Raw genomic sequence first — 17994 nt, forward strand, 5'->3', positions numbered from 1 at the left:
GCTCCTGTTTGGTGCTCAGGGTGGGAGTGGGAATGTGGGGGGGTGCAAGAGTCAGGGCATGGGATGTGGGGGGGCTGAGGATGTGTGAGGAGGGTGCAGGAGTCAGGGCAGAGGGCTGGGGGCATGTGTGGGGGGTGCTGGAGTAAGGGCTGGATGTGTTTGAGGGGGGTGCAGGGGTCAGGGCAGGAGGCTGGGAGTGTGTGTGGGGGGGGTTCAGGGGTCAGGGCAGGGGGCTGGGGGTGTGGGCTAGGGTCCTGGGGTTGCTCCCAGCCTCCCTGCCCAGAGCGGCTCACGACAGTGGGCTGGAGGGGATACGCCCTGATTCCACCTCCCTTCCCCATGGCCCCGTCCCCACCTCTTCTCGGCCTCCCCCCTGGAGCAGCCTCGCTGCAGCTCCACTTCTCCCCCTCCCCCGCAAGGGCCATCAGCTGATCGGCAGCAGGGAGGGAAAGGAGGAGGGGCAGGAACCCAGCACACTGGGGGAAGAGGAGGGGGAGGGGGGAGCTTGCCTGCCCTGCAGCAGGAGCTGGCAGGAGCAAGCTTCTTCACCCTGCCCCCTTGGAAACTCTGCATTATGTCTTTAATCTGCTAGCAGGAAGAACCGTCTACATCCCAAGCAACAAGACTAGTAGAAAAAAATGGAGAGACAGAACTATGAAGTCATCTGGTTCACTCCGTCATATCAGGCTGACTTCTCTGCAACAGGGAATGCAGTTCCTAGAAACCCAGCAGATTTTAAAAATGCATAAATTCCATCTGTCGTCCATGTTAAACAGCTGAGAACGATGGACAAATTCATCCACATAGAATGAGAAAGGTCTGCAAGTGCTTGAAACCTGTTCTTTAACTGCAGAAATAAGGCTTTCTGTATTTCAAGAGACTTCAGCTTGTCAATATCATAGCATCTATGTCCCTTGTTTGGTGGACCCACACTTCTCAGTTTCAGCTTGACGGAGGCTGTCACAAGGTGGTGGTCGCTACCAACATCTGCCCCCCTTCTCACTTTCACATCTGTCAGTGAGCGTCGCCATTTGCCATTGATCATGATATGATCAATCTGGTTTTTATCTCTGCCATTTGGAGAACATCATGTCAGCTTGTGAATTTCACAAATAGGGTTCCGCCGATGACTAGGTCATTCATATTACAGAAATCAACAAGCTTTTCTCCGTTTTCATTCATGGTGCCACACCCATGTCTTTCCATTGCTCTGTCATTGTTTGTGTTGTCCTTACCGACCTTGGCATTCAGGTCTCCCATGACGATAGTTAGAAGAGTACCACGCCACGACCTAACTCCGCTTGTAGTGTAAGGTAGAATTTGTCCTTTTCTTCTTCATCACTGTCATTTGTCAGAGCATAGCACTGAATCAGGGTGATATTATGTTTCCCTTTCAGTCTGGCTCTCATAAGAGAGAGACAATCTTCTCATCCCTTAAAGACCTGGACTTCGCAGATGATGTCGCTCTCCTATCACATACTGTGACAGGGTCACGCCAGATGGCTACAGGACAGTGAGTGTAAGGTAACAGGGAAGGTTCCAGAACAATCAGGAACTTTCTGGAAACAATTAAGGCAGACAGGCTGATTAGAACACCTGTAGCCAATCAAGAAACTGCTAGAATCAATTAAAGCAGGCTAATCAGGGCACCTGGGTTTAAAAAGGAGCTCACTTCCGTTTGTGGCGTGCGTGTGAGGATCTGGGAGCAAGAGGCACTAGGAGCTGAGAGTTAGAAGGCGTACTGCTGGAGGACTGAGGAGTACAAGCATTATCAGACACCAGGAGGAAGGTCCTGTGGTGAGGATAAAGAAAGCGTTGGGAGGAGGCCATGGGGAAGTAGACAGCTGCATTCCACAGGGCCCTGGGCTGGAACCCGGAGTAGAGGGCAGGCCCGGGTTTCCCCCAAACCTCCCAACTCCTGATCAGACACAGGAGGAGTTCATCTGGACCGTGGGTTCACGAAAATGGCCAAACTGAGGGCTGCTGTGAATCTAAGAGGCGAGCAAATCCTCCAATAAGCGCAAGACCCAACAAGGTAGAGGAGGAACATTGTCACAATACCCAACACCATATAAAAGAAAAAACAACTCAATTCAACGCATTCAGCCAGCAAATTGGACTGAAAATCAACCAGATCAATCAGACAGATATCATGACTTTAATATTGCTTCACCAACACCAGTACGGGTAGAGGATTATATTCTTACCAATGTAGAAACATTCGCATAGTTGGGCAGCACTTATCAGCCAGGATGGTGGAACAAGCCAGGACATCCAGAACAAAACCAATAAAGCCAGGAACACCTTCAAGAGCTTAAATACAGTCCGGAAATCATCTAAATACAACACCAAAACTAAACTCAAGATTTATCAGAGTTGCGTACTTTCAACTTATAGTGCAGAATGCTGGGAAATGAGAAAAGTATGACATGTCCAAACTGTCTTCATTCCATACAACTTGCCTCAGAAAAATCCTCCGTATTTTTTGGCCCAGAACAATCTCAAACCAAGATTTATTGACACAGTGCAGCCAAGAAGATCTGAGCACCATCATTGCCAGGAGGCATTGGAGATGGACTGGTCATGTGCTTCGGATGGAAACTGATTCCATCACCAGAGCAGCAATAAGATGGACACCTGAAGACAAGTGAAAACAAGGCCGCCCGAAAACAACCTGGTGAAGACCTGTGGAAACCGAGCTGAAAAACCTCGGGCACAGCTGGGGAACCATTGAAAGACTTGCCAGAAACAGACAGGAGTGGAGGAGCTTCGTCACTGCCCTAAACGCCAGAGGTGTAATAGGAACATGAGGAGGAGGAGGAGGAGGAGAAGAATGAGAAAGAGGCCAGGGATGACACTGGGAGGAATTCCAGATAAAGCTATTTCAAAGACTCAGTCCACAACAGGGACTAAGAGCCACCATCCTTCTGGAAGTGAAAGGTATCAATAAGTCTGATTAGACAGAGGAGACCATTCTTTAAGTGTGCAGATAGTGGCAGCCATAAATCACAAAAGGGAAGAAAACCTTTTAATGCAGTGAGCTGCTAACACAATAGAAAGAGAAATTGGGGAAATTTTTCAAAGCTGCCTAAATGACTTAGGAGCCTAAGTGGATGGAATTTAAGTTTGTAAGTGCCTACAACCAGGTCTACTCTCAAAAGTTAAGTTAACCCAACTATGTCGCTCAGGGGTGTGAAAATCCACAACTCAAGCGATGTAGTTAGACTGACCTAACCCCCGGTGTAGAAGAGTTTAGGTCAAAAGAAGAATTCAAAACTGAATGTGTCGCACCCCCATTCCATGGTAAGAATTCTTCTGCTGACCTAGCTACTGCCTCTCAGGGTGGTGGATTAACTACAACTACAAGAGAACCCCTCCTATCACTGTAGTGAGTGTCTACACTGAAGCATTACAGCAGTGCAGTTGCAGCTGTGCTGCTGGAGCTTTTCAAGTGTAAACAAGCCCTAAGTCTCATTTGCAAGAGTGATTTAGGTGCTTTTGAAAATTTTACCCATCATCACATATATCATTCTTCACAATTTGCAATCATCAAAGTAGCTGTAATGAAATTAACACAAACAATGGATGCTGACCGTTTTGAAGAGGTCCTTTTATATTTAGCAGTTTGATATGTACCAGGCAGGATTTGGAAAGGAGCAGGTTTTTTTTTTGAGAAACATTTGAGACAGCTTACAAAAGTGCACCCACCCCCGAGAAAGGCAGGCAAGCTGAATGATCAAAATGCTTATCTTACCTTCTGGTTGCTTTATTATGCTATAACATTCAGCTATTCAAAAAGACATTTTACAAATGCAAAAAGGCATACGCATAGAGACAGCAACTACTTCCCATTTCATGGGAACAGCAAGATAGCAAATTGTTTAGTACATGCACTGCTCAATGATTATAGCAGCTGTATTTTCATAAGCTCATTCTTATGGCTGAGGAAACTTCAAATTAACATTAATATTTTACAGCAGTTGTAAAACCACACACAAAACCCAATAAAGTATGCCGGGATACTCTGGCTGTCAGTTCCTGAAACTGACTCTTCCAAGGTGAAAGCTGCAATTTAATCCTGGGGGAATTCTGTACCACTGCATGTGTGCAGAATTCATTTCCCCTGCAGATTTCTTTGCTTTCCCATGGAAAAAAACAGGGAAGCAAAGGGAAGACGCAAGAGCAGTCACACACCACTCCCTAGCAGCGCAGGTACAATGTTTCAGGCACCCAAAGCAGCCAGCAGAGAGGTGAATCACCACGGGGCTGGGGACACTCCAGCCAGCGGCTCCTACCCTGAGCTGGGATCAGCTGCTAGTCCCAGCTGGGCTGGAGGCAGGAAAGGACAGAGCTTCCTCTTCCCCTGCAAGGAGTAGCTGGGGCTGTGTCAGACCCACCCCAGCTACCTTCCCCAGCTGCAGGAAGCTCAGCATCCTCCTCTGCTTCCTGCCCCCATCACTCCTCAGCTGCAGTGGGGGGACGGGGGAGGACGACACACTGTATGGGGAGCTGCTCCCCCATCCTCCCAACCCCTGTTCATCCAGACTTTCCAAACCCACACACCCCTGCCACGCCTCACCCCGTACACCCAAAACATCCCTAGCACTCCATATCCGAACCCCACCCCTCTGAACCTTAACCAGTGCATCTAGAACCCCCCTGCACCCAGACCCCCTGCCTCCAGACCCCCACCTACACCCCAGACCACCCCCGACTGAGCTCCCTGCACTCAAACCCCCATCCTATCGAGCCCCACCCCCCCCAACAAGCTGAGCCTCCACATCCAGACACCCATGCCACTGACCCGCCACTAGCTGCATCCAGATCCCCAGCCCACCAAGCCCCACTCCTCCAGCACCCAGACTCCCCCGCTGAGACCCCACACCCAGACCCCTCCACTGAGCACCAACCACCTTCACCTGGAAACCCCTGCAGAGTCCCATTTCCCCTGCACCTGGAATCCCCACAATGAGCCTCTGTGCATCCAGATCCCCCCACACCTAGACCTCCCGCACTGAGCTGCCTGCACCCAGATTTGCCCACACAGAACCCTCTCACCCCACACCTGGATCCCTTCACACTTGGATCCTGCCTGGTTGAGCCTGCCTGCCCCACGCCTGGTGCAGAGGGGCAAGGCTCTAGGATGTTTCTGAGGCAGGCCCAGCCCTTGTGCTGTGTCAGGGTCTGGTGCAGCCTCTCCACTGAGTCCGTCCTCCAGGGGTGAGGGTGGGGGTGGCTGCAGAGTGATCTCCCACCTTTGTTCAGCCAAGCTGGAGCCTCTTCATTTATTTATTGACAAATAAAACTTGCAGAATTTTAAAATATTGTGCACAGAATTTCTAATTTTTTGGTGCAGAATGCCCTCAGGAGTAAAGGGTCCTCAACTATGGAACATGCGCACACTGGTGGGCAGCCAGAACTAGAGTTTTGCACTCTGACACCATAAAGAAATTCACTTACTTAATTCAGGTTTTTTAATTACCATTGCCATCAGGCACGGGGCTAAATTCTCATTCTGAGTCACTTACTTGTGATTCATTTGTTGATTTGAAACTGAATGTGTAGCATCCACATTCCATGATAATAGGTACCTTATAACTAAAGTATATATATACACACACACACACACACCCCAAGGTATCTAAGTTTACCCCCATTTGAGCGCCACATCTGCAGCTTCCCAGAGGTTTGACACCAAATCTAACTTACCTGAATACAAAATAGAACACAGCCACATTCACTGTTAAGATGGAGATGGCCTGCAGACTACAGATTCCAATACAGGCAGTCCTTGGACTTACGACACAATTGGTTCCTGAAAATTGCGTCGTAAGTCGAACCATCGTAACTCAGAACCACAATCCACTCCATTGTGGAACCAAGCATCGTAAAGTTGAAACCAATTGTCATAAGTCGAATCAAGGTGTCAATTCAGAAATGTCGTAAGTAGCATTCATCAGAAGTCGAATGTTGTAAAGTCAAGGATTGCCTGTATGCACCTTGACATGAATGGTTACAGTCACTACTGGTAGTCAATTGGGAGATTATGCCAGAAGCTGATTTATTCATATCTGGAAAAGTTCTTAAAAATATACGTAGGAATATGAATATCTTCCTCTGGAATGTCCATTATTTGTACCAATGTATCAATTAACATTTTACTGCATTTCTCAAAGAAACAGAGAGAAACATGACTGATACATGGTCTGTGAACATAAATCCTCAGAATAGTAATCACAAGCTAATAAAAATATAGTTTCACTTAAAATTTAGACTAGCAAAATGAAAATCACATAAATTAGGCTGCACCAGTTAAGAAGCTATGTGTAAAACAGGTATGGATGAAAATACATGTAAAAATTAAGACAAGCTGACAAATGTATTTGTAAACTTTCTGAATTTGTTTCCTACAGAGTACTATTCCTATGTGCCAACGGCATTCAACCAGCCTAGTCACCACTCAAAGTACTGACGGAACCAGCAACATGGGAATGATTCCGCTAAATTTGGGGTGCTCACACTTTGCTCAACTAAGAACTGCATGGGTAACCCTTAATTTACATGAACTGAAGTGACTGCCGTCATCCTTATCTTTAACGTGGAGACGAGGCCCACAGAGAAATCAGATCCTAGCATGTTGTGCTCTGACTTGATCACAAGAGCCAGGAACACTGCACAACAGAATTTAAATCTCCTTGATCAGTACATTCATATTAAAAAGGTGAAGGAAATTAGAGACTGCATTACAGAATTCAGTGGAATTATTCATTTGGAAAGTTGTCCTTTGTACACCCGGTGATAAACAACATCACTGCATTAGTTCATTATTTCTCTACATGACCAATTAACATTGGGTGTTCAATTCCGCAATAAAGAAAAATCTTTAAAATGTAGAAGTAGTCAATATATGCTTCCCTGACAATTTTAACCATGGAGCTTTCTATAGGACATCTCAGCTGCCAAGTTAAACTACTCATGTGCCAGAGTTGTCAATATATGGCCTTTCTCATGCTTAAACAATGTAGTGCTGCTGCTTCAGTTACAGGATGCATGGAGACCCAAAATGGATGGAAGGTTTAAAAAAAGGGTTTTCCATACTTCATAGAACAAACCGGACAGATCAGCTTAAGAACCACCATGTGCTGGCCTGGCAATTCCAACTACAGCTACTAACTTCCAGGTTAAACTTAACACGAAAGGTAGCATTTCTCAACTTCCTGTTCTCCACAGACCCACACATGGAAATGCACACAAAACTTGCCAATCTTCTCAATATGTTTTTCCCCCTACATATACCCTTCCCTCCACACTTGAGAATATGACACTGGAAACTCCCTTCCAAATAGCACCCTCAGCATCAGTACTGTTGTTTCTCATTGGAAATATCTCATATTTTTGGAATGAAATGGATCTTAGACCTAATAAGCTCCGTATTTTAAGTCTAATGGCTTCTTTTTTTAAAAATAAAATAAAATACATATAAACACACACACACACATATATATATATAAAGGAGGACGCAATAAAGGATTTATCAAATTACAGGTATCTACAGGTTGAACCTGACAGGCTAGACGTACTACCCACAGAAGGCAAACAGCTGAAGCTACCTGAATCCTGTCTACACTAGTACCTCCTGAGTTACCACCAGCAGCAGAGCCATACCAGTAACAGTGAAATCGTGGCACATTTCCAAGGAAATCTAGCATACAAAAGACTTGAGCTTGAGCCCTTCTTCCTAAGTCAGCAATGCTGGGGATGCAACAGCCCAAACAACAGAGGAAAGGAGAGTCTCCAATGCTCCTTTTATGCCTTCCAGCTGACTCAGAAGCATGGCTGACAGGTTTTAAAGGACACTGAACCTAACTATTGGCCTAAGCCACATTCTTTGGTCAGAAGGATGATCAAGTTCAATTCCAGAATCAGATATGGAATTTACAGACAGTGATATACATGTGCATGTGTACAAGCACACTTTCCCCCCAAAATAAAAGCCATGGCACCTCAAGAGCAGCAGTGGTGCTTGATGCCCTTGCTTCTTGGGTGGCCAGTGTGATTTAGCCTTCAGTTTCATATATTAAACTACACTCTGAGTGTGTCTATCCAATAGAGCTAGCAAAATTGCACACCTTGTTCAGCTGACAGTGTGCTTGGTGCTGTACAAGATAAAGGAAAGACTTGGGTCCCATCCTAGGGAACTTACTATTACCGCTACCCAGCCAGGATATATTAGGCCTTTGCAAACTGGACATATATACTGCTGATACACATCTTGCCTAACCAATTACCTAGGAGCCAATAAAGAGGAGGATAATAATATTATGTTCACTTCAAGTGAGCAATCCTGCTGAAATCAGGAGCCTTTCCTGAATGAATAGGGAAAACACAGGTAATACAGATGTTAATTTCAAAGCTACAATTTATTTTCTCTTAATTGCTTAAAGGAAGTTGAAAAGTTAGAAGCTATAACCTAGGAACATTGCTGCGCTGCATCACTGTTACTGAAGGAGTAACAACTGCCTATGTTTAAGTGCATCACACAACCACCCATGCTGATTTATAAAGAAAAGATGAGATCACTTAACTCTTACCACTGCTAATGTCTTAAGAGTTTGACCCCCAGAAACTAGCATTCTGGGCCAAATTCTGACTTTTAAGCCCAGTGAAACTCCAGTAAAGTCCATGGGAATGCACAAGCTGTAACGAAGTAAAGAATTTAGTCCTATGTACTACCTTGCATCTTACAATTATGACATTAGCAGTGGTAATAGTTTACTAGCCTCCCTTGAAAACACACAAAGAGGATTGTAATACCTCTCTCTCAAAACTGACTAGCTCCACCATTTACCTAATCCCCATCCATAGAATTCTCTCTTCATTGGCCTCACAATACACAGGCATGCCTTCCCAGGCCAGCCATTACCACGTGTGTAAAAGGTTCAGGAATGGCACTCTAGTAGACAGAAGAACAATGCAAAAAGTTACATGTCTGGTTTCTCACTCAGAAGAGTTAAAATAAAATGCTTTAAATGAGTGCAAGATTCCTTATAAAGATATATCTGTAGGGAGCCAGGGTGGCTCCCCTCCGAACCAGAGGATAAAGAGCCACCCTCTGGGCTTGAGTGGGCGGGGCCAGGCCAAGCTCCCGCCAATCCCCGGAAGGGGAAGGGTGGGACAGGAAGTACAAAGGGCGGGGCCCTCTGCCCAGTGAGGAGAGCACCAGGGAGGGAGGGAGACACAGGCTGCCAGCTGCTCCCTCGCAATCCTGCTGCTGACCCAGGCGAACCCCTGGGCAAGGAGGAGCCTTACCGGGGGGAAGGCCTGTGGCAACCGGGGCTGCCCGCAGCGGATTACCCAGAGGAACCGGGGCTGCCCGCAGCGGATTACCCGGAGGAACCGGGGCTGCCCGCAGCGGATTACCCGGAGGAGATGGAGGGACCGGAGCGACCCGCCTGAGAGAGACCGGGTAGGAAGTAGCCCAGGGGCCCAACTACACCATGGGGTGGGTGTGTTTGGTCAGCGGGTGCGGATTGCCCCGCTGACCCAGCGGCGGGACCTTCGCCTCTCGCCACTGTCAGGGCCCTGGGCTGGAACGCAGTGGAGTTGGGTGGGCCTACGTTCCCCTACCCCGGCGCTCCCCCGCCTGAGGGGGCGCGCTATTGACTCGTGCCGGCGCTCCCCCGCCTGAGGGGGCGCGCTATTGACTCGTGCCGGCGCTCCCCCGCCTGAGGGGGCGCGCTATTGACTCGTGCCGGCGCTCCCCCGCCTGAGGGGGCGCGCTATTGACTCGTGCCGGCGCTCCCCCGCCTGAGGGGGCGCGCTATTGACTCGTGCCGGCGCACCTCCCCGCTAATTCCCCAACGCCCGGGAGGTGGGGCCGAGGCCTGCCACGGAGACCATTGCTCGCCATCGCCCCTAGGGGCTCGGAGGACCGACCGACACCTGTCACAAGTGGTGGAGAATGCGGGCAGGCGATCCCAACTCCTGCCGAAAGGGGTGAGTGCGAGGGCGCCTCTGAAGCTCCCCTACTGGAAAGATGGAGATAGAAAGGCTTATCAAGTTCCTGGCTGAGAGCCAGCAACAGCAGCAGCACCAACTCATGCAACAGCTGGCCGCCCACCAGCAACAGTTGCTCCAAACCCTGGGGACTCAGCATCAGGAACAACAAACCCAGTGCTTCCAGCGGCTTGCAACCCTGTGGTGGGGCCATGGTGGCACTCAACTGGAGCGGGCAACCGCCCCGACCCCTCCCGCCCCACTGATCCGTCTGGCCAAGATGGGGCCTGAGGATGACCCGGAAGCCTACCTTTTGAGCGGGTGGCCTCACTGGCTGGTTGGGTGCCTGACCAATGGGCAACACTCCTCGCCCCGTATCTGACGGGGCTAGCCCAGAAGGCTTATCGTGGGCTCCCAGATGATGAGGCCCGCATTTATGCTCGAGTGAAAGCGGCTATCTTCGATGCCTTCGACATTACCCCGGAAACCTTTCGGCAACGGTTTCGGGAAAAGGTCTACCCACCGGGCGCGAGACCCCGGGCGGTGGCCCAGGAACTGAAGGACACGGGTACCCGATGGCTCCAACCCGAGCGTCGAACCGCAGCTGAGGTGACCGAACAGGTCATCCTCGAGCAATTCGTGCACATCCTCCCAACCCAGGGGAGGGCTTGGGTGTTAAGGCACCGGCCCCAAAGTCTGAGCTCGGCCGTCGCGCTTATGGAGGACTTTCTCGAGGCTGAGGCCCCGATAGGACCGGCCGCCCGCCCCTCAAACCCTGGACCCAATGCACAGAAACTTGAACAGAGGAGGCCCACCTCCCAAACCAACGCACCCCACCGTACCCGATGACCAGAAGGCGGCAGGACCGAGTTTTCCCGACGGCCCGAGTCAGCACCACACTCCGGCCCTGGATGCTTAACCCGACCACCAGGCCCCAGCCCTCTCTGCGGCCCCACTGGTGCCCCCACGCGGCCGGCGCGCCCAGAGGTAGGACCTTGTTTTCGATGTGGCGAGTATGGGCATCTGCAACGGGGCTGTCCTGCAATGGACTGCAACTTTGGCCTGGTGTGCGCCGGGGAGCGACGGGCCCGTCTGCCCTCTGTGGCCAAACTGACAGCTCCCATGGAAGTTGCCGGGGTCCCCGTGGTGGGTCTAGTCGATTCGGGCTGTGGGCAGACCCTTATCCGCCAGGCGCTCTTCTCGGACCCCCAGCGGACCGTCGGGGAAGTGCGGATTCAGTGCATCCACGGAGATGTAATATCGTACCCCACGGTGCGGGTCCCCATGACGGTGCATGGAGTAACGCAGTTAATGAATGTGACGGTGGCGTCATCCCTCGCCTATCCAGTGATCCTGGGCCGGGACTGGCCAGACTTCGTCGAGGTGCTCCAATCCCTACCCACCAAAGAGGCGTTCAAGGGAGCCCCGCCTGAGAAGAGGACAGGATCTGACTCGAGCTCCGACCCTGGAGCGGAACGAGGCCCCATCCCTGGGCAGGAGGGCCTGGAAATGGCGGGTCCCCCTCCCGACCTGGTGGACTTTAGCCGAGATCAAAGGGAGGATCCTACGCTCCGGTTTGCCTACGAGCAGTTGGCCCGGGTGGATGGTGAGGTCGTGGAGGCGCAGCGCACCGCCCAGTGGCCCAGGTTCGAACTCAACCACGAGCGGCTCTACCGCCTTGACCGAGACCCCCAGACCCAAGAGGTCCGGACCCAACTCGTGGTCCCCTGCATCCATTGTCGGGCTGTCCTGAAGCTTGCACATGACATCCAGGCTGCCGGCCATTTAGGGCAGGAAAAAACTGTGGCCAGGGTCCTGGCCAGGTTCTTCTGGCCTGGCGTCCACCGCGAGGTGAAGAAGTATTGTGCGTCGTGCCCGGACTGCCAACATGCAGCCCCGGCCGGGGTACGGAAGGCTCCTCTGGTCCCATTACCAGTCGTAGGTGTGCCATTTGAGCGGGTAGCAATGGAACTCGTCGGGCCCTTCCCAAAAAGCAAGGCGGGCCATCAATACATCCTTGTCCTGATGGACTACGCCACCCGCTTCCCGGAGACCATCCCCTTAAGAAGTATCACCGCCCTCACTATCGCTGCGGAGCTCGTGAAGATCTTCGCAAGGGTGGGCCTCCCACGGGAGCTCCTTACTGATCAAGGGACCAACTTCACATCTAAGCTGTTCCGCCAGGTATGTGCCCTATTGGGGATTAAGAAATTGCAGACCTCGGTCTACCATCCCCAGACTGACGGATTGGTCGCGCGGTTCAACCGGACCCTGAAGGGGATGTTGCGGCGTTTCCCCACCGGGATCTCCGCCAGTGGGACCAGCTGCTCCCTCCTTTACTGCTGGCAATTCGAGAAGTCCCACAGGCGTCCACGAAGTTCTCCCCATTCGAACTCCTCTATGGGCGGCCCGTGGGGTGTTGGACCTCGAGGGAGACTCGGGAACACAACCCGTCCGCAACACAGGGTCTCTTGCAATATGTCTTACAACTGCAGGGGCGGCTGGCGCGGGCGGGCGAGCTCGCGAGGGAGAACTTGAACACCGCCCAAAGAGCCCAGGAGCAACACTACAACCGGGGCGCCCAGGCTCGATCATTCGGGCCAGGGGACCGAGTACTCCTCCTGCTCCCCTCGGAGGAATCAAAGCTTTTTGCCCGCTGGCAAGGTCTGTATGAGGTCCTCCGCCAGATAGGGCCGGTAACCTATGAGATTCGGCAACCTGGTCGCCGTAAGGAAAAGCAGATTTATCATGTGAACCTCTTAAAACCTTGGCAGGACCGGGAAGGGCTCATGGTGGCCCCATATCCCCCCGAACCAGAACTGGGGCCCCAACCACCCGAAGAGTCAGATGATGGTGAACCCCAGCTAGCAGAGACCCTCACCGTCGAGCAGCGAGAACAGGCACTCTGCTTAGTGAGGGCGTTCCCCAAGACGTTCACCACGAAACCCAGGCGGACTACGCTCACCTACCATGTGATCCAGACGGAACCCGGGGTGGTGGTCCGAGAGGCAGCCCGGCCATTGCCGAGGCGAATGCGGGAGACTGTAGAGGAGGAAGTCCAGGCCATGTTGGAGCTGGGTGTTATTGAGCCCTCCCAGAGCGAGTGGCGGAGCCCCGTCGTCCTCGTACCGAAGCCCGATGGGAGCCGGCGGTTTTGCATTGACTTCCAGAGGGTCAACGCCATCTCAAAATTTGACGCCTATCCGATACCCCGCGTCGATGAGCTCCTCGACCGACTCGGGGAGGCCTGTTATGTCACCACGTTAGACCTCACCAAAGGGTACTGGCAGATCCCCTTGGATCCCCGGTCCAAGGAGAAGACCGCGTTGGCCACCCATTCAGGGTTATACCAGTTCACCCGGATGCCTTTCGGCCTACATGGGGCCCCGGCAACCTTCCAGCGTTTGATGGACCGGGTGTTGCAACCACACACGAAATACGCGGCGGCCTACCTGGACGATGTGGTCATCTATGGCAATAACTGGGAGGAGCATCTTAACCAAGTAGCGGCAATCCTCCGGGACCTCCGCGCAGCCGGGCTGACGGCCAACCCGAAAAAATGCCGAATCGGCGGGGAGGAAACCACTTACCTGGGGTACACCTTGGGCCGCGGACAGATCCGCCCCCTCATCGGGAAGGTCCAAGCTCTCCAGGAATGTCCGGTGCCGACCACGAAGAGGCAAGTACGTCAATTTTTGGGCTTAGCTGGTTATTACCGGCTGTTTGTACCCCACTTCGCAAGCATTACGGCCCCGCTAACGGAGCTCTTGACCAAGGACAGTCCTCGCCGGGTGCATTGGTCCAACGAGTGCGAGATGGCCTTTCGAACCATCAAAAAATGGCTGTGTAGCAATCCAATACTCTTCAGCCCCGACTTTCATCGTGACTTTATTGTCCAGACCGATGCCTCCGGCGTTGGGCTTGGGGCGGTCCTCTCGCAGGAGGTGGACGGGGAGGAACACCCGATTGTTTACCTCAGTCGGAAGCTGTTCCCCAGAGAAGGGAACTACTCCGTCGTGGAGAAAGAGGCCCTAGCCGTTAAGTGGGCAGTCAAGGCTCTCCGCTACTACCTCCTCCGGGGCCCCCTTTATACTGGTTACGGACCACGCACCCCTGAAGTGGCTCAATAGGATGAAGGACAATAATGCCAGGCTGATGCAATGGTATCTCGCTCTGCAGCCCTATGCCTTCACGATCCACCATCGGGCGGGACGACACAACGCCAATGCAGATTTCCTATCCCGCCTCGGAGAAGGTGAGGACGCCAGCTCCGAAGATCGGGAGCTGGATTTGAGGGGTGGGGTATATAGGGAGCCAGGGTGGCTCCCCTCCAAACCAGAGGGTAAAGAGCCACCCTCTGGGCTTGAGTGGGCGGGGCCAGGCCAAGCTCCCGCCAATCCCCGGAAGGGGAAGGGTGGGACAGGAAGTACAAAGGGCGGGGCCCTCTGCCCAGTGAGGAGAGCACCAGGGAGGGAGACAGACACAGGCTGCCGGCTGCTCCCTCGCAATCATGCTGCTGACCCAGGCGAACCCCTGGGCAAGGAGGAGCCTTACCAGGGGGAAGGCCTGTGGCAACCAGGGCTGCCAGCCTCTGAATACCCAGAGGAACCAGGGCTGCCCGCAGCGGATTACCCGGAGCTGCCCGCAGCGGATTACCCGGAGGAGATGGAGATTCAAGAGCTGCCCGCAGCGGATTACCCGGAGGAGATGGAGATTCAAGAGCTGCCCGCAGCGGAATACCTGGAGGAGATGGAGGGACCGGAGCGACCCGCCTGAGAGAGACCGGGTAGGAAGTAGCCCAGGAGCCCAACTACACCATGGGGTGGGTGTGTTTGGTCAGCGGGTGCGGATTGCCCCGCTGACCCAGCGGCGGGACCTTCGCCTCTCGCCACTGTCAGGGCCCTGGGCTGGAACGCAGTGGAGTTGGGTGGGCCTGCGTTCCCCTACCCCGGCGCCCCCCTGCCCGAGGGGGCGCGCTACTGACTCCGGCCGGCGCCCCCCTGCCCGAGGGGGCGCGCTACTGACTCCGGCCGGCGCACCTCCCCGCTAATTCCCCAATGCCCGGGAGGTGGGGCCGAGGCCTGCCACGGAGACCATTGCTCGCCATTGCCCCTAAGGGCTCGGAGGACCGACCGACACCTGTCACAATATCCTTCTACCTCCTTTTCTGTGTGCTTGCCTGTCTCTGCCTACTCAGTGCCATTCAGGTTTGCTGATGCCATTACTGATGATAACCATGTTGCAAGGCCTGAGGAAGAGCATGTATGTGAGCTCTGGTAAAGCAGTCCATGAGAGTGATGTCATCATGCTAGGACAGGAAACCAGAAGTACAACCACCAACAATGAAAATGACTATATACAAAGTGCTGCCAAATGCACAAAGTAAGCAAACTGGAAAAAAACAAGACAGACTGGGTTGGGGGGAATCATCTGAGGTGTTACTACTTGTTACAAATAGGTGTCCAACTTTAAGATGAAAATCTGATTTTCAAATTGACCATCTCTCTTTAACTTGCACCTTTTGCTTACTTTTGGTCTTGTAATCCTGTCCCTATATACCAGGGATCGGCAACATTTGGCATGCGACCCACCAGGGTAAGCCCCCTGGCGGGCCGGGCCAGTTTGTTTACCTGCCGTGTCCACAGATTCGGCCAATCACAGCTCCCACTGGCCGTGGTTCGCTGCTCCAAGCCAAAAGGGAGCTGCGGGAAGCAGCAGCCAGCACATCCTTCGGCCCACGCCACTTCCCGCAGCCCCCTTTGGCCTGGAGCGGCGAACCGCAGCCAGTGGGACGCGGACGCGGCAGGTAAACAAACTGGCCCGGCCCGCCAGGGTGCTTACCAATGCCAAAGGCTGCTGATCCCTGCTATATACCATCTCTAGATGCTCCTAATGTCCAGCAACACTGGCCTCAAGATGCTGTACCTGGGCTCTGAAGGCCATGGGCTGCTTGCACTAGGTACAGACATACACCACTTGACCACAAAGCAAGTACTCTGTGCAATTAAGACCACCTGAAAAGAGCTCTGTAGCTTGAAAGCTTTCTCTTTCACCAACAGAAGTTGGTCAAATAAAAGATATTACCTCACCCACCTTATCCTTCTGATATTGTGGGACCAACACAGCTGCAATATTTGGAACAATACACTGAGTGGCACCTCTCCTGATTAATCCACTGCTCACCTTTGCCCTCCATAGTTAGGGCACATTTAAAGGGAGTAGAGATAGATTAACTTTGTGTGTTTTCTTATTATTAATATTGAGGTTTAGATAGAATAAGTAATTAAATATAGATGTCTAATTTTCCTTGGCGCCTAACTCCCACTGAGTCCCAATTCCCATGTGTTCATTCTACTTCCTTCTCACTTGGTGTGGGGCACCTCTCACTGCTTGAGAAGGGCCTTCCACACAGCCTAGCTCTGTAGATATAGCTATCTAGAACAAAGCTCGACAGCCTTTGCCATCCCCATCCTCTCCCACTTGCTTATTTACTAATGATCAGGGCAGTCTTCTCAAATCAAAAAATAACACTTTTAACAAAGAGCTTTTCCCTATTTCCCCTGGTTAACTGTTTGCTACTGGAACCCAACCTGAGACCACAAATACTTTGATACAAGAAATGTAACTAACACCTTCAAATCAGGACTTCAAACTTCTTCCTATGCACAAAGCAAAATAATTATTTATGATAGTGATTCAAGCTGCAATATTCAGTATATGTACACCAATGAAAAGCAAGTCACCAAAGAACCTGCAATCAGAAAGAGTAGAAATACAGGAATATTTTTAAAGAACAACCTAGGTTTCATATAAATCTCACCTTAAATCTTTTGTCCTGAAGAACTTTCTTAATGGCCACAAGCTCTCCTGAATCGCAGAGTTTGGCTTGATACACAACACCAAAAGATCCATTTCCAATAACCTTGGTGTCTGTATAACTAACTTCTTGCGGTCGATCCGGACCCTGTCCAGGAGTTGCCACCACTGTAGTCACTTTGCTGCCATCTTTGTCTCCTGGAAAAGCAGAGAACATTGAGTTAAAATACGTGTGTGACACAGACTATCACTGAAGATAGTTCAAAAGTGAGTAAAGTTACTAACTTAACTCATATTTAGTGAGATAGAAATTGGTACTCTGGTACATCTAACTTCTTCCATGCAATAGAGTTTGTTATTTATATTGCGGAAACAAATATCAATCCACTTTCCAATATTTTACTGTAATTACCACAACCAAACTGCCAATTTAAACAGTAGAGCAAGAATTCTTTCCTTCAAACATATATGTCTAGCTACAAACAACTTTGGAAGGGCTTGTCACAACTCCATAGTTAAGGCTACAATCAGCAATCCATTAAGAGCCTAAAATCTTGTCTACACTGCGGAGTTCAGCTCTCAGCACCCAGACACCAGTTTAGCTGCACCAGTGTAACCCCACTACCACAGACAGACAAAAGCCACTTTAGCCACAGTTTGCACCATTGCTGCTTGACTCCGTTTGAAACCAGGTTGAGCTGCATCTATACAAACTAGAATTTATCACAACTTGACTTACCTACACTAGGCATTTGCACTGCTTCACTTACACTGGTGGCTAGCTATTAATGACCATAACCGAGATAAATTCGCACACTTTTAATAGGAACAAGCTAGCCCTACACATTTTGTAGTCATTTTAGTTTAAGAAAAATAATTTTTATGGAGTTTCAGACATTTAGGATATATGTTTAAAGTGATTCATTTTTCAAATCCACAAGATGTGTTATGATTCTTTGATTCCCTTCCCTCAGAAACTGCACCATTTCTAAAACACACAAATGTACATACTCATGCATAATATGTATTAGAAAAATGTTTTTTAAATAGTAAAGTTATTTATAGTGTTCATAGTTATTGGATTACTGTCAGCAAAGCTGTGTGTAAAAGTTTACACATTAGTTTACACTCTTCAAACGTTCAGCTCTAAAATCAAATGCATAAACACATAACCGTCTCAGT

The 17994-nt window shown here is 50.9% G+C and overlaps 1 protein-coding gene across 8 annotated transcripts in view; it reads right to left on the reverse strand.

Annotated features, from left to right (window-relative positions):
- GSK3B (glycogen synthase kinase 3 beta) overlaps window positions 1-17994 on the reverse strand; it is a 273947-nt gene that overhangs the window by 170980 nt on the left and 84973 nt on the right. For all 8 annotated transcript variants that reach the window (XM_043538734.1, XM_043538732.1, XM_043538733.1 and 5 more), the window contains exon 2: window positions 16817-17010. In XM_043538734.1, coding sequence (XP_043394669.1) covers window positions 16817-17010 — 194 coding nt within the window. The remainder of the gene's footprint in view (window positions 1-16816; window positions 17011-17994) is intronic.

This window comes from Chelonia mydas, chromosome 1 (assembly GCF_015237465.2).
Source record: "Chelonia mydas isolate rCheMyd1 chromosome 1, rCheMyd1.pri.v2, whole genome shotgun sequence".
In the NCBI taxonomy this organism is placed as follows: Eukaryota; Metazoa; Chordata; order Testudines; family Cheloniidae; genus Chelonia; species Chelonia mydas.